Genomic DNA, 15,719 nt, shown 5'->3' on the forward strand with positions numbered 1-15,719 from the left:
CCGCTACGCATCCGTGCCTAATTCCAGCTCGAAGGCCTTCCCTCTCCGCCCCGGCGTGCCCGGGCTGCTGGCCACAGCCCGCGTGCAGCGCGAAAAGGGCTCGGGTCGCTCCCGGCCCGCACAGTCATATCTCAATTATCTAAGAGTGTAAGCCTCTATTGTGTCTTCTTTGCATCCTAATTCAGGTAAGCATGATGCACTGCTAGTACAGATTTCCCTCACCAACCACAGTTTTACCAACCACGGTTTTGTGTATCCATGGTTAATATTCTGTATACCATTTTGGCTACCATGATATACAGTTTTGAGTAACCATGGTTTTCCGTGGCTGCGCATCAGCCTGCCAACCCCCCAACCCTGCTCATGCCTCTCCTCCCCCACCCACAGCCCCTGCTCCCCCAGCTGGAGGTGGCCCCCAACCCTGCCAGATGTGCACACGGTGGCAGGGAGCTGCCCTACCTGAGGTGGTAGGGAACAGCAGGTCCACTTGCCGCCGTTCCTTGTTGCCCTGCTTCTCTCCCCCACAACCAGGCATGGCAGGCAGCAGAGAAGGCATGTAGGGATCTCCTCGTCTGCCGCCGCTCATCCTGGCGACGTGCCTCCTGTGCCTGCTGCTGGTTTGAGGGGCACAGCCCTGCGCTGCTGCTCTCAGTGCAGCCCTGCATGCAGGAGGTGCATCGCCAGGGCAATGCAGGGCAAGCAGCGGTGGGTAAGGAGATCCCCATGCACTTCTCTGCTCCCTGCCATGCTGGGTCATGAAAGAGGAAAGCAGGGCAGCAGGGAACAGCAGGCCTGCTTGTCACTGTGCCCTGCGGTGAGCAGGCCTCCATTCACGGTGAATGGAGCCCTGGCCAGGCTGGGTCGTGGGACAATCCGAGCCTGGCAACTTGTCCAGGGGTGTGGGCAAGTGGCTCCCGCTGCGCCAGGCTCAGATTGTCCCAGGACTTGGTCCAGCCAGGACCCCATTTGTGGGCTGCTGACCAGCCAATCATACACCGCCAAAGGCAGGCACAAAACATCCCCACCCTGCCATCCAGATGGGTGGGGGCAGAGAAGTGCTGCAGTGTGCTGTGTGGGGCCAGCCGGCGCATCCCTCTTCTCCCCTTCCCTTCCCCCTCTCCCTCCTCTGGGTAAGAGGCAAACGCGTCAGAGGAGACACTGCCACCTCGCCCTGGGTGCACTCCATCCCCACCCACCGATGCATACCTCCTGTAACCTGTCTGAGTACCCCTAGGGGTACACCTATGCCTGGTTGACCACCCCGTGTATTAAAGGTAAGTAAAAATTAATTTATACACTATATTGTACAGTATTCAAGTCCCTAACCCAGAGGCAGACAATTATTTTGGGCAGAGGGCCACTTACCCAGTTCTGGCAAGCTGTCAAGGGCCGGATGGGTAGCCCTGCCCCTTGACAGGTGCCCCGCCCCCTGGTCACCATCTTGGGACCAATGTCCCAGGGCCAGCACCGGTGGGGCCCAGAGCAGGGTGCAGGCTGGCAGGGGTCTGTGGAGCCGGGCTGAGCTGCACCAGCATGGTAAGGGGGGAGCTGGTCCGGCTCCATAGAGCCCCTGCCAGCTGGGACCCTGTATTCATGCTGCCCTGCTCTGCACCCTGCTGGCACTGGCTCCGGGACACCGGTGCAGGCCCTGTGCTCCTGTGCCCACTCACTCCCAGCACCCCCCAGCCCCGCAGTACAGGCGGAGGGCAGCACACAGCCCCGACCCCCTGCTCCCCAGCAGGGAAGGAGCTGGTGCAGAGCCTGGGGAAAAGAGGCCCCTCGCCCACCCCGTGGCCAGCGCTCACTGCTGCAGTCGCTCACAGTCCATGCGGGGCTGTCCTGAGCAGGCACAGGCAGCCACATGCAGGCTGGGGGCAGGTGGAGCACGCTGGGGCTGTGCCGCGACAGCAGCACCTGTGGCCTCCCCATTTGCTGCACCGGTCAGTGTTTGCTGCTGCTGCCTGCCCGGAGCTCGGCAAGCGGAGGGGAGGGGGTGTGCAGCTGCTGCCACTCTGGCACAACCCTGACAGATGAGCCCGGAGCCGGTGCAGGGCCCAGGCTGGCAGCGGGGGCAGGTTACAAGCTGGTGCTGAGAATGAGGGAAAAGTGGCTCCTCCCCTGCTCCGTGGCCAGCACCCCATGCTGCAGCCGCTCACAGCCCGCATGGGGCTGCTGAGGACAGCAGGGGAGGGGGTGTGCAGCTGCTGCCACTCTGGCACAACCCTGACAGATGAGCCCGGAGCCGGTGCAGGGCCCAGGCTGGCAGCGGGGGCAGGTTACAAGCTGGTGCTGAGAATGAGGGAAAAGTGGCTCCTCCCCTGCTCCGTGGCCAGCACCCCATGCTGCAGCCGCTCACAGCCCGCATGGGGCTGCTGAGGACAGCCCCGCGTAGGCTTCAAGTGGCTGCAGCAGGGAGTGCTGACCACAGGGCAGGGGAGGGGCCACATTTCCCTGCGCTCCACACCAGCTCCTTCCCTGCCCTTCCCCTCACCCCTTACTTGAGCATCCCATGCCGGGGCAGCCACGTGGTCTCAGCCCAGAAGCGCCTGCTGCAGCTTCCGGCTGGGGGGGCAGGGCGGGGCAGGACCTGCTGTTGCAGGAGTCCACCAGAGCTTCCCCTGGGTCCTACTGCTCCTGGTTCCTGTCATTTTTGACAGGAACCAAGGACAGATAAATTTCAATTTTCCAAAATTTTTTAGGGGCCCTGCGGGCCAGACAGAATGGCCTTGTGGGCCAGATCCAGCCCGTGGGTTGTATTTTGCCCATCCTTGCCCTAACCCCATTTTTCCCATAAGCCTTTAGTTTTACCAACTGCAGTTTTGCCAACCACGGGAACTTTCCAGCACCCAACCCCCACAGTTGACAAGGGAAACCTATATGGCAAATTCTGATCTTCCTCATTATGAAAGCAAAATCAATATTTTGTTGCATGGCTTGATGTTTTAAACCCACTGAACTCACTCTGGCAGAACAAGCAATAGATATCCACAAAAAAAATTCCTTCCTTCCTCTTCTGTAATACAATTTAATGGTGCTGTATTTGCTGGACTTGAAACTTGATGTCCACTACAGCAGTGTCCAAAAGTAATTTTAGCACAATATTTAAACTGAAAAGTGTAAACATCTATCTTATTGCAGCTACACTTAAGCAATAATATAAAGTGGATAGACTCAAAGTACATAAAAATTAAACAGCAAATTGTTAGAACCCTTTTCTTCATATTCTGACTGAAGATTTAAACATATATTTACATAAAAGTGAATGGTACATACTCTAGACACAATAAATGGCAAAATAATGACAGGTTTATGGCCAGTACTGGAAGTCGGTTTAGAAATTACCATGATGATAAATGGTCAGTTTCAGGGTTAATTTTTCCACCCTATCAGAGAAAGGAAAACTCTGTTTGAAAAATGTAGTGTAAGCAAAACAGTCTGGATGATTGCCGACAGCATAGAGTTCTGCTGCATGAAAACAGAAAAGCAGCACTATACAATATTTAAGGGGTGGCTGGGGCCAGCAGAGAGGGAACAATCAAAAGAAAATTCTTGAATTATAAAATAGTGTGGGTTACAGCTCCAAGAATCACAAGTACCATCAAAATAAGTACACTGAAAAATACAGACAGTGACTTTATGATATTTTAAAATAACTTCACTGAATTAAAAATGCTTGGTTTTTCTGCTTTGGAGCCAAATACTTAAGTTCTTGCCAACATTACACATGAGCAAGGACTGAAAAAACATTGAAGATCATGTATACCAATGCTAACACATGGTATGGGGTTGGATCAGATGATCTTTGAGGTCCCATCCCTCCCCATGAGTCAATGAAAACACACAATAACTAATCCGGGGTATCTCTGGTCGAACTGCCACGGTGCATCAATCACTGTGGTGGACTATGGTGAACCATGGGAGATGTAGTTTCACTGGCTTCCTTCACATCCTATGGCAGTGACTTTCCACATGTTAATTATGCATTGATCCAGTAGCCTAGAAATCCTGTATAATCACTGCAGAGAGGCAGGGCATGGAATAATGAATTTTGGAGGAGCCATATTGCAGCTACACAGCTTACCTGTAAATCAGGAGTTTGAATTCCTCACTCTCCTTTGCAAAGACCAATTTCTATTCGATATAACTATTACTGTAATTTTACAACTATATTTTTTTAATTTATTGAATTCATATTATAGACTGTTCTACAAAATACTTTAAATATAGCATACTTCATTACTTAATAACTGTGCAGTATTTCTTAAAATGTGGAAGATTTTTTCTCTAATGATAGATAATAAACATATTAATAATAAATATATAAATTATTCTTTCATTATGTTTTTACCATATCTGAGATGTTGGTTCCAGAAATATCCATGGATATCAATGACAACATATTTCCTAAAGCCTCAATGCCAATATCAGTCACATTTTCACAATATCGCAGATTCAGGTAGTTCAGATTATGGCACCTAAATTGAAAACATTAAAAAAACCAGAAATGTTTTTTATGTCTTTGAATTTTCAAGGTTTTCCTAAGACTGTTCGACTAGGTTGAATGGTCATAAACTACTACAAGACCATTTCAGGCTGGACATAAGGAAGAATTTCTTTACTGTCCGAGCACCCAGGGTCTGGAACAGCCTGCCACCCGAGGTGGTTCAAGCGCCTACATTGAACACCTTCAAGAGCAAACTGGATGCTTATCTTGCTGGGATCCTATGACCCCAGCTGACTTCCTGCCCTTTGGGCAGGGGGCTGGACTCAGTCTTCCGAGGTCCCTTCCAGCCCTAATGTCTATGAAATCTATGACATTAGGCATCCAGTTCCCATTCAACATCAACTGGATCTTAACACCTAACTTGCTACCTAATCCACTCCTCTAAAATCCTAGTCAAAGAGAGTGACAATTTTCATAGATCTACAAGATTAGAAGGGACCATGAGATTGCTTATCTTGTATAACCTCTAGCTTAATACAGGCCAGTTACCCATGTATTAAGTGCTATAGCTTTCCAAATTTAATTTTCAAGAAACACCATTTCAAAATCCTAATTGCTGATTATAACCGCCAAACACTGTATTGTACTATGATACCTTTGGGCTATTTTCACAACAGAGACATCAGTGACTTGGAAGCAATTAGTCAAGTTCAACTCTCTTAGTTTTGCGCCTGAGGAGCCTTCTAAAAATTGTTTTACACCAGCATCACTGATTCTAAAATATAAAAACAAACAGTCAATTCTGCACATTTTCATAATCCAATAGACAATTTGCATCTGGTGACCTACATTAAACAAACAGAGATGAGCTGCTTCTCATCACTAGCTAGCATAGGAAGAATGTGTTGGATTGGCAAAGAAAGATATTGCTTCTTGTAAGCCTCTGGAGAACTAAAACTTTCTGTAAAAGCTCTTTTAAAGCAGAGGTGCTTGACTTCTGGCCCACAGGCCAAATGTGGTCCACAGAGCCTTGGAATCTGGCCCGTGGGGCTCCTCAATGGTCAGGAAGGTTAGTAGCAAGGGAGTGATGGTAGTTAATATTGCCACCCCTCCCCACTGCCAAAATCCCAAGCCCCATGCAGTGGGTTGGATCTGAGCCATGCCCTCCCCGGCATGATTGACCAGTCTACATTTGCTTTATCCTTTGTCTTTAAAAATTCTCTGCATGTCCCTAAGCATTGTTCAATCTTGGACTACGGTTATTTTCAAGGAAACAGACAAAAGTAGGTTTACAAGGCATGAACAACATTAAGAGAACATAAAAAATGAACTTTTCTGGGGAGATTCTGTCTAGTATAAAACTTCGGTTGATTTCAGTGGGAGCTACTTACATACATCTAAGGCACAATCTGATTTTTGAATTTAAGAACTACCAACCAAATCAGATAAATGTATACTGTCAATTATGTTTTTCTAATCTCTTTATATTAGCTTCCTTTATTGACAAAATCACTTAAAAAGAATGTGTTATGATTCTTAACTTTGCTATTGCTGGGACCACTTGCAAATGTATGTAAAAATAATAAATGACCTTACAGAATTTTATACATTTTATCATGCCTTGAGAAACTTCTTTAAGGATTTTGAAATCCTTTAATATCCAAGATGGAAGACACAGGTCCAAACACATACACCCCTTCCCCCCAAGCAGCCATTTGGCAGACAGACTGGAAAATCCAACCCTCTAAATGTTAAATCAGGCATAAAGGCAGCTATTTCCCCTTCACAATGGAAGCACCACCATGCTGTTATGATATCACACTCGCGCATCTCAACACAGCAGAATAATATTTACAAGAAATGTCAGCATTTTCTGAGGTAGGCTCAAGAATCCCAGAAGTAATATAACGATTTGCATATGTAATACCCCTAGAATGAAGATGATCCTAGAAATCTCCAGGTAGGTGGCAATCCTAACTGTATCATTATTTAATAAATTGTAGCTATACTTTTTAAATATAGGGCTTTTTGCCTCCTTTGTTTCCCAGCCTAACCCTTATGCACAAAACCTGGAAATTTGATGTCTTTAGAATCCTTCATAATTTTGTTTCATTTCTACAACATTAAAAATTTAAATTCAAAAACAATTTCTATATAACAGCTGTTTTTCTGCAGTGATGCAACTTGCTGCATTTGGGTTGATAACTACAAAAAACAAGATAGCTTTCTTTACGTCCTAGTACTTCCTAGTTCAAATATATTATCTCTAGAAGTTAAAGACAGTCAAACTGCAATGGTTCAGTCCCACAGATATTCTGCTTTGCTTATATTATTCAACGCCAGGCTCCAATCCAGCAAAGCATTTCTAAACACTGCGTGAACTACTTATGTGGTTAAAGTTGCATACATGTTAAATTCTTTACTGGACTGGAGTCTTGCTTATTGTTTGAAATATTCTAAAGAAGCAAAATTAACCTATTTACGTTTTTTTAAAAAATCAATAATAATATAGGCTGCCTATATACATGCTTAGAGGTGGGGAGTATGTTTTAATTAGAGCAGTTCCTGGAGAGCCGCTCTAATTAAAACGCTTCACCATCATGTGTATTAAGCCTCCATGCATTTAAAAATGGCCATGGGATGCTTTATCTAAACCTTATTTGATGAGGTTTAGATAAAGTGCCACCACAACCATTTTTAAACGTGTGGGGGCTTATACACATGATGGTGAGGTCACACTGGAGCATTTTAATTAGAACACGAATCACCATATGTATAGGTAGCCGTATTTATTATCACTGTAAAGACATATAACTTTAAAAGCTCGTAACTGATCTGTTTCCTTGTTAGGAATAGACAGAATTTTATTAAAATAAGTAGTTAAAAATGGATGTAAATTACTACCTTATACAGTCAGCTAAATTCAATACAAGAATATACTTCAAAGATGAAATTATCTTAAGACCAACATCGGTAATCTTCTGGCAATCAGCCATATAAATGTGCTTGATGTACGGGCAGGATTTGCTCATCAGTTTGAAGCTCAAATCAGTAATCCGATTATTCCCTGTCAATATATACAATAGTACAAGTTGCATATTAGCCATGAATACAGGCCTGGTCCAACCAAACTCTGAAATCAACTGATTAATTTAAAATGAGCCAGGTCAGACTCTAAAAGCACAAAGTGAATAATTTTATGAAATACTATACTGTTACTGACCTTCAATTCGGACCTTGACAAGTTTACACTCAGCAAGGGCTTTAAAAGCTGTGTCAGAGAGATGAGGGGAGTCAAGAAAGACAACAGATATAATCTGTTGACATTTTTCAACCAAAGCCTTTAAAGAAAAAGAAATAAACAAAAGATTTGCATTTAGGGGATGTCACAAAACAAAAAGTTAACTGATATGATAATCTGTATAATATTATAATTAACAACATATTTCTTCCTTAAAAGATGGACTGTATTTACCTTAATCCAAGATGACTCTTCATTTAAGATGACTCCCCCACACTGAATAGATTCTATACATGGAAAATTTACACATTCATCCCCCCCACTGCTGCAGCAGAGAAAGTAGTGGCAGGGGGCACATGGAGGGGGCGGGGAGGCATGGGCAGGCAGTGGGGAAGGCAGCTAGGGGAGCGTGTGATGGGCGAGGTAGTGGAAGAAGACGTGGGGGGTAGATGGTGGGTGGATCAAGCAGGTTGGCCCCTTCTCCTTTCCCCCCACACCTTTCCCCATGTTGCCTGTCTCTCCTCACACTTGACCCCACATGCCCACCTCCCCACCACCTCTGTCACCCCACTTTTTCCCCCTGCAGCCATGGCTCCCCCACTTCATCCTCTCTTCACAGCTTTGGGCCCCATGACCCCCTTCTCCTGTCTCCCCCACCCACTCATCCACAGCCTCTGCCTCCCTGTGCTTACCCTTGTTCTGCTCCAGGAGGTTCTACCCTCAGCACAACCTGGGCCATACAGCACAACCTCTGCCCAGCCTGGTACCATCTGTGGGGCCTGGCCAGAGGCAGCAGGGGTGCACACAGCAGCTACAGTTCTGGCCCCATCCCTGGGACGGGGCTGTGGCCAGACCCAGAACCACAAGAGTTGCCTACCCTTATGCTGCCTCATAGTCATAAATGGGGAAAAAATCCTTGCGTTGGATTAAAGTAACTACGGTAGTACTTTTTTTTTAATAAAAAAGCTAAACTTTTAAATTGTGAACAATGGTAGAGATAGTTCATTTCAAATCATATATATTTTTATCAGCACTTGAACAAACAGAAATCAGTGACATAGAGGCAAGAAGTATAGCAGAGTCCTGAGAGTAGAGATCCAATAGAACAACTGCACCCAAATCGAAAGCCAAGAGTTTCCTCTGAATATAAATTTGTTTTCAATTTCTTACTTGAATACATCTGTCTGTAAGAGTTGGCATATCATTGATTATCAAGTGCTGGATTTTATTGCAACCACTGGCAATATATCTGAAGCCATCACAAGAGATCTGTTTGAATAAATAAAAAATATTTATGCCTTATAGAAAACACTACAAAGAACAGTACAGTAACAGCCAGAGGTATGTTTAGTATTTTGAACTAACCTGTAACTTCATACTGACTGATATATACGTTCTATTATTTCAAATTATTAAAAGAATGAAGTGATGGATATATATATGGAGCATTACAATACAAAAACCATGATGTATCACTTATAATAGTACTGACACAAGTTGTTTAATTTTTTTAAGTGCCATATCAAACAACAGTTCACTTTATTTAAGGAATTTTTGTGCGCTCACCATTTGAGCATTTTGGCCTAAAACTCTGGTGACATAGCAGGCATGTCTACACGTCGCCATGCTTTAGTACTTCCTTTAGTACTAAAGCATGGAGTTATGGGTGGTTACTATGCCATGTGTATAGCACATGGTTAGATTTCACCGCTACGTCACCATAGTGGTGCACTATACTGGGGGAGCGCGCCACTACAGCGACATAGCTGGTGATCATGTGTAGACCCACATGATCACTATGTCACTGTAGCTTGCTGTATAACAACACAGCACGTCACTACATTGCCATAGGGCAACGTGTAGACACGCCCAACTTTAATCAAGATATCCTTCATTTGTGTGCTCTGCTGAGGAAATACAGAACAAATCCACACTCTGAATATACAACTGCATAAACTTGAGAAGAGAGGTCATTACCGAATTTGAATTTCAGAGCCCTTTCCAAACACTACAATGAACTTAACCCAAACCAAAAATCTAATCCCTGGGAAAAATGGAATGCAGATCAGAATACAAATGCCTTACTAAAAGAAATACTTTTAAACGTATAAACTACAGAATAACAAACAAATGCTTTCAGGTTCTTCTGAATTTAAAAGCTGGCTTTGGAAAACTGGTTCATCTAACATCCATTATGAACTACAGAACTTTAAGTAATATCACATAGAATGTATCATTGTAAATGGCAAAGATGGTATTTTATACCGTTCCTTTCCTAAACTGGAGTTCCTCGCCTCCCCCCTGCCCATCTGACTACCATAGAGAATAGCTTAAATGGGAACTGCACCTGCCTGGCCTCATGTAGGCACTCTCTTGCCGCTTTGGAGCGTGCACCCAATGCCAGCCACAGGGTGTGTTCCTGTGGCCTTGACGTTGGCACACTTTCACCCCAAAGAAGGCCCCAATACTCGCCTGCTATGACTTGATCTTTCCCTTCAGTGGTGGGGCTCCTTTTCGTAGGTCCTTGCGGACCAGGTACTACTTTAGTGGGCATTTTTGGGGCTCCACCTCCCTTGCACCCCAGCCATGCACCAGACCTTAGGACAGCCAGATGATGGATCACCAGCTTGCCCTCTGATGTCTCCTCCTGTCCTCTCTTCCCCTTGCTTGTCTCCCGGCCTCGTCCACAGGATGTCAGACCATCCCTGACAAAGCATCGGGTCTTCCCTTACTGCATAGCTGTACAATGCACTGTCCTGGCTCCTCCTGATTTGTGGAGGTTGCTTGTGAGCCCTCTCCCTGACTCGGGATAACTCAAAACAAAATTAAAATACAAAAGGAATGGTTGGGGTACAGGGCCTCAGCCCACCCCACTCTCACAGGTTCAGCATCTGTAGCTCCAAGATCCCTCAATACCGCCCTCCCTGGCCTGGTTGCCCTGCTGGTCTAGTGTGGTGCCTCCTTCAGCTGATCCTGGACCCCTCTGTCAGGTTCTGGTCATGTTTCCCTCTGGGCTGCTGATGCAGGCTGTGTGTGGCTCAGGGAGCAGTCTGGCTCTGGTGGTGCTCTCCCAGCCATTTCCCCGCCACTGGCTTTTAAATCATCCAGGCAGTGTTTTTTGATAACATCATCCGTCCATGCCATCCCCAGCCAGAAATAAAAGCGGCTGACGAACCGCGCGGGCAGTCCATTCCGGCGCGACTCGTCCAGCTCCGCTTCTTCTGAAAAACCTAAATTTGCCCTGTCTTATCAGGGCTTTTCTCTTTCTTCCCAAGGCAAGTCAGCCCTGCCTCAGGTCCCGCCACAGAAAGGGGTTTCGGGCCCACTGCTTGCATCCCCCTGGGACAGGAACCATTAAACATGCTCGAACAAAGTCCCTGATATCCAAAAGTGGGTTCTTAGTTCTTCTCCAGGACTAAGTATAGAGGTTCAAAAAGCCCAAGGCACAATTGATTCAATCTTCACAGGTTTTTCTAAGTTACATAAACTGAACCAATAACAAAATGAACCAGCACCAAACCCCTAACCAGGGTCTGCCCAACATGGGGGAGGAAGTCCTCACTGGAAAGCTTTTCACTCCGTCCTGGCCCCCCAGCTGGGAGCCAGGTTGAGATTCTCCCAGGCTTGCCCCTCCCCAGCCTCCACCTAAGGAGGGTGTAGGGCTGGGGGGAATCTCAGCCCAGGGCCTTTCCTCCCCTTGCTTTACTGACTGGGGCTAGGGGAGCCCTGGGTGGGGTCTGTTCCTCTACTCCCCCCCCCCCCGCCAAGTCCTGCTGGGCTGGTAAGAAGCAGGCTGGGGAGCAGAGGCTTTACTGCCTCAGCTCTGTGACAGCTGGGAAGCTGGACAGCTGAAGCAGGCAAAACATCTTGGGATGCTGGGGGGCTGTGAGTTGACTTGAAATCGGGAGGGGGTCTGGGACAGAAGTTCCATAAACTGGTATGACCTAAATCAGTTAAGTTTGATCCAGGTTTATCTTAAATCAGTTTTGGCCATTTTGAAAACAGGTTTATGTGCACTGAACTTCAGTTCTGTTACACATTTAAACTGGTTTCTGATCACTTCAGCCAGTTTATGTGTAACTTCTGTCCCTGGCCCAGATGACTCAAGTCAACTGCAACAGAAATAGTAAAGGGCTAAATTTATCAGACTCTTGCACATGACAGAAGTCTGCACTTGAACTGAGCCCTCAGTTAAATGCCTACACTGAGGGTTATTTAAAAAAATGTTTATGATTTTTTAGAGAGAGAAACATTCTGTAATTAGATGTTTTAAATCTGTACTTCAATAATTATTCATGAAACCATTCCATGCTTCTGCATGATACCTTAAAGAGTATTAAAGAAATTATTAGGTATTGTCTTTGCTTGCCTGTAACTGATGACTGTCATGCCACCTCATGACACACCATTAATGAAATAGGTTATATCCTCTAGTGGTCATTTCTTTCATGATCAAACAATTTTTAAAATAATAATTTAATGGAGTCAGACACAGTGTTAACTGGTGATAAAATAGAACAGAAAATCACAAATGGAGTAAACTGAAATCATTTGTATTCTTTGCCTACTAACCCAGATATTTATGCTGGCTAATATTTTAAAAATAAAAGCATAAAGTCAGACCCCTGAGTAGGTAGCAGATGACAAGATGACTTTGAAAATTTGACCTTTAGGTGAACCTGGGGCCAGGAGTCTAACTTTAAGCTCCTGATTTTCTTAAACTTATGATTAAAACATTCCTTATTTAAAAGTTACTTCGTGAATTACAAGGAAGAAGAAAAACTATTATACCCTTGCTGGCATGAGTAAATTGTAAAAAAAAATCATGGCCTTGCTATTTTTTCCTAAAGTGATGATGGAGTTAGCTATCTCTTCGATGCAGTCCTATTTAAGGACAGTATAAAGTTCTGTTTCCCTGAAGATGGGAAGAACCCAAAACAAGAAGAAATGTCTTTGTTCACTACCTGAAGTAGTCTTTCACCCAGAATACTGACCAAACTACCCTTTCCCTGGGCTTTCCTTACAGTCACGTGCCATGCTTATGCAAACTGCATTTGACTTTATGCTCTGTCCACTTCTGTGTGTTTTCCCTTGTTCTCTCTTTTTTCAAGTGTGTGCACACATGCCCACAATATCTGTTAAAGCCCCTCTGTCTAAAGAGTTCAAATTCCTGAGATGACTTGCACATGCCTTTATTTCATGCACTTAAATCTTGTAGCTATCTGAAATGAAGGGTGGAGGATACACTCGCCAGGTTTAATGATGTAACCTACTCTATAACAATTTATAATGGTAGCAAGAGAACTCTTGAACATCAATACAATTGAAAGGGTCTCTGAAAAAATTCCCAAAGCAGCTCAACTAAAATAACATGATTTAAAACAGTTATAAAAAGCAAACTACAAAAATAACCCTTACAATTATTTTGTGATATTACCATAAATTTGCTGATGAATATAGGGAATTGTAAGCAAATATGTGAATACTATCTGCAAGGCAAGCTATAAATAATTTATGAAATGAAGTATAAATATTCTAACTTTTAACTTTAAGTCAAGAGAAATATGAATTGATAGAAGGCAAATATGTATAATGCTTAAGAATTTCCTATTCAAAGAAAACCAAGGCTCCCTTCATTGCTTTAATGTATATGCACATTTAAAATCTGCAATGGAGTTTTGTCAAAGTTAAGGGTCACACTCAAGTAGTGCACACTGGGATACGTGCTTCATTTCAATGCTGCAGGTTAAGAACAAAATGCTCCCCTTAGCAGGACTTTTACACAATGCCAATGGAAAGGAAAGAAACACAAAAAAGATAAAAGAATCTTCACCACACGCTTTTCTGTGCAAACTTCTTCACCCCTCCTTACCCTCTTCTAACTTACAGGCCCTTTGCAGGTGTTATACCTCTTCTACCAAGCTCAAAAGTAATGGATGTGACTGTTTCATGCTGCACTTCCATTTGCATGGCACAATGCCCAGGATTGCTTGGACTGGTATCTGCCATTAGAAAGGAAGGAGAAAGACATCAGACAGCTGGGAAATTCAGCTGGGTAATGAAGACACAGTAGGGGACAGTACAGGGAGAGGCGGGTAAGGGAGAGGCTGGAGAAGAGGTTTGCTGTCAGTTTTTGATGATGACGACAGGGTGCAAATAATCTAAACAAAAAATGGAAACTGATAAGGATTATCTTATAGCAAGCAAGTATTTGATCACTTGTGTTAAACTCAAAGATAAAGTCCAATATTTTGGAGGCTGGTGGACTATGGGTAGCAGCTGGGAGGGATTGTAAATCAGAACAGGATATGGAGGGGTGTGGAAAATGTTGAATTGAGAAGGACAGTTAGTTATGCTGGCAGTGACACAAAAAATGGCTACAGAAAGTAGGAAAGGCCGTTGTAACCCATTCAAAACCAGCAGTGCAGATGTGTAAAAGCATGTAAGTTTCCAGAGTTCAAGTAATATTTTAGTCGTTTGAGTTACCGTTTAATTTACTAATTCTCTTTCTCTGGAAAAACAATGTTTTCTGAACAAGGGCAAGCTGATACCACGAATAGCAGCAGTTCAGTGTGTTACTCGATGCAGAGCCAAAAAAAATTATATTGAGCAAGCCAATAATATCACTGTCCAGATTTTTTGTTATTTGGACTCTGAGAAAGTATGTTTTTAACTTTGGAATGATGAATCCAAGGGACCAGGTTAAGGAAGTTCAGCTCTGAAACTGCCTTTTGGAGGAAATTATAATAGTTTAAGAGTTAGATAGTAAGGTTGCGTGAAGCCTCAGGTGGTGATTTGATCCAAAGGAGGTTTGGCCCGATTCAGTAGCTGAATCTCCGAATCCAAATCGAATTAGGGGACCAATTAAAAGGTCCAAATCAATTCAAAACTCTACAAATCTTCGAAAAAGATTCAGAGAGCTTTGATTATTTGGGCAGTCCCCAGGGGCTGCAGCAGGGAGCTGCAGCTGACTCCAAGCTGGTAAGCAGGGGCGGGGGAGGAGACCATGGGGGGACCCCTGCCAGCCCATTCCCTGCCTGCTTCCCCAGCCCCCACAAGCCCCATCTGCTCCTCCAGCCCCCCCATGGCTGCCCTACCCACCCCAGCTCTCAGCATTTTAAAGAAAAGCCCCAGTGCTCACCAGGGGCTATCCCCACTTCCCCACACTGCATGGGAGGCTCTGCACAAGCTCCCCAACCCCGCTACTGTCCTAGCCCCCCTGCATGGCTGCCCCACCTGGGCCAGCTCCAACCCTTTAAGAAAAAAAAAAGAGAAAAGCCCCAGGACCCACCGCTCCTGTAGTGGCCTCAGGGCTTTGGGGGCTGTGGAAGAGCCCCCCACATGGTGGGGGGGCAGTGAGGGGCAGCAGGGATTGCCCCCCACCGGCAGGAATGGTGAGTCCAGGGTTTTTTCAGGGTTTTTCTTAAAGGGCCGGAGCTGGGGCCAGCAGGGCAGCTGAATCCGAGGATTTTTTTCCAAGTGCCGGGAGCTGGGATAGGCAGGGCAGCCATTGCCAGGCTGGGAGAGCAGGCGGGGGGTGGGGTCTGGGTGATTCGGCTGAATTGATTCAGGACAGTGATTCGAATCACCAAATCAAATCACTGTCCTCCAAATTGGCCGAATCCAAAGCGAATAGTAGCCACTTCGCCCAGGCCTATTAGACAGCATTCAGGGCCTCCTGAAATTTTACTTACATTTATACCTTCTTTTTCTTTATTCCCAGAAATAAATATATCCGCCAAACCATATATTTTTTATTTTTACTGTATCTGATGATTATTCATTGAAAGGCCACTTTTCATTATAGAAGACTCTCAAATTTTGTCAAATTCTTGGGAGACATATCCCTATTGGCAATAATTTTGTACAAATATTCACAAAATAATTGCCTCTAGTCAATCTATTTGGAATTTTAATTTATTTAATAAATCTCTTCTGGAGTTTTCTCAAAATCCAGAAACTTCACCAATCAGTGATCCTGAGGATATGTAAGGGGTTTTATGGAACTTAAAATATTACATTTCTTTGCAGCAG

General features: G+C 44.8%; 3 protein-coding genes across 3 annotated transcripts in view; 2 read left to right on the forward strand and 1 right to left on the reverse strand.

Moving 5' to 3' along the window:
* The window catches only part of FAM185A (family with sequence similarity 185 member A), a 184,088-nt gene that overhangs the window by 117,195 nt on the left and 51,174 nt on the right, over positions 1 to 15,719 (forward strand). The gene's annotated exons all lie outside the window — the stretch shown is intronic.
* FBXL13 (F-box and leucine rich repeat protein 13) overlaps positions 1 to 15,719 on the reverse strand; it is a gene marked incomplete at its 5' end in the record, with an annotated part of 176,071 nt that overhangs the window by 43,376 nt on the left and 116,976 nt on the right. The window contains 5 exons of the mRNA XM_006036277.3: positions 4,349 to 4,475; positions 5,100 to 5,219; positions 7,349 to 7,511; positions 7,668 to 7,785; positions 8,856 to 8,954. Coding sequence (XP_006036339.3) covers positions 4,349 to 4,475; positions 5,100 to 5,219; positions 7,349 to 7,511; positions 7,668 to 7,785; positions 8,856 to 8,954 — 627 coding nt within the window. The remainder of the gene's footprint in view (positions 1 to 4,348; positions 4,476 to 5,099; positions 5,220 to 7,348; positions 7,512 to 7,667; positions 7,786 to 8,855; positions 8,955 to 15,719) is intronic.
* The window catches only part of LRRC17 (leucine rich repeat containing 17), an 89,830-nt gene that overhangs the window by 9,721 nt on the left and 64,390 nt on the right, over positions 1 to 15,719 (forward strand). The window lies entirely within an intron of this gene.

This window comes from Alligator sinensis, unplaced genomic scaffold (assembly GCF_000455745.1).
Source record: "Alligator sinensis unplaced genomic scaffold, ASM45574v1 scaffold896_1, whole genome shotgun sequence".
Classification (NCBI taxonomy): domain Eukaryota; kingdom Metazoa; phylum Chordata; order Crocodylia; family Alligatoridae; genus Alligator; species Alligator sinensis.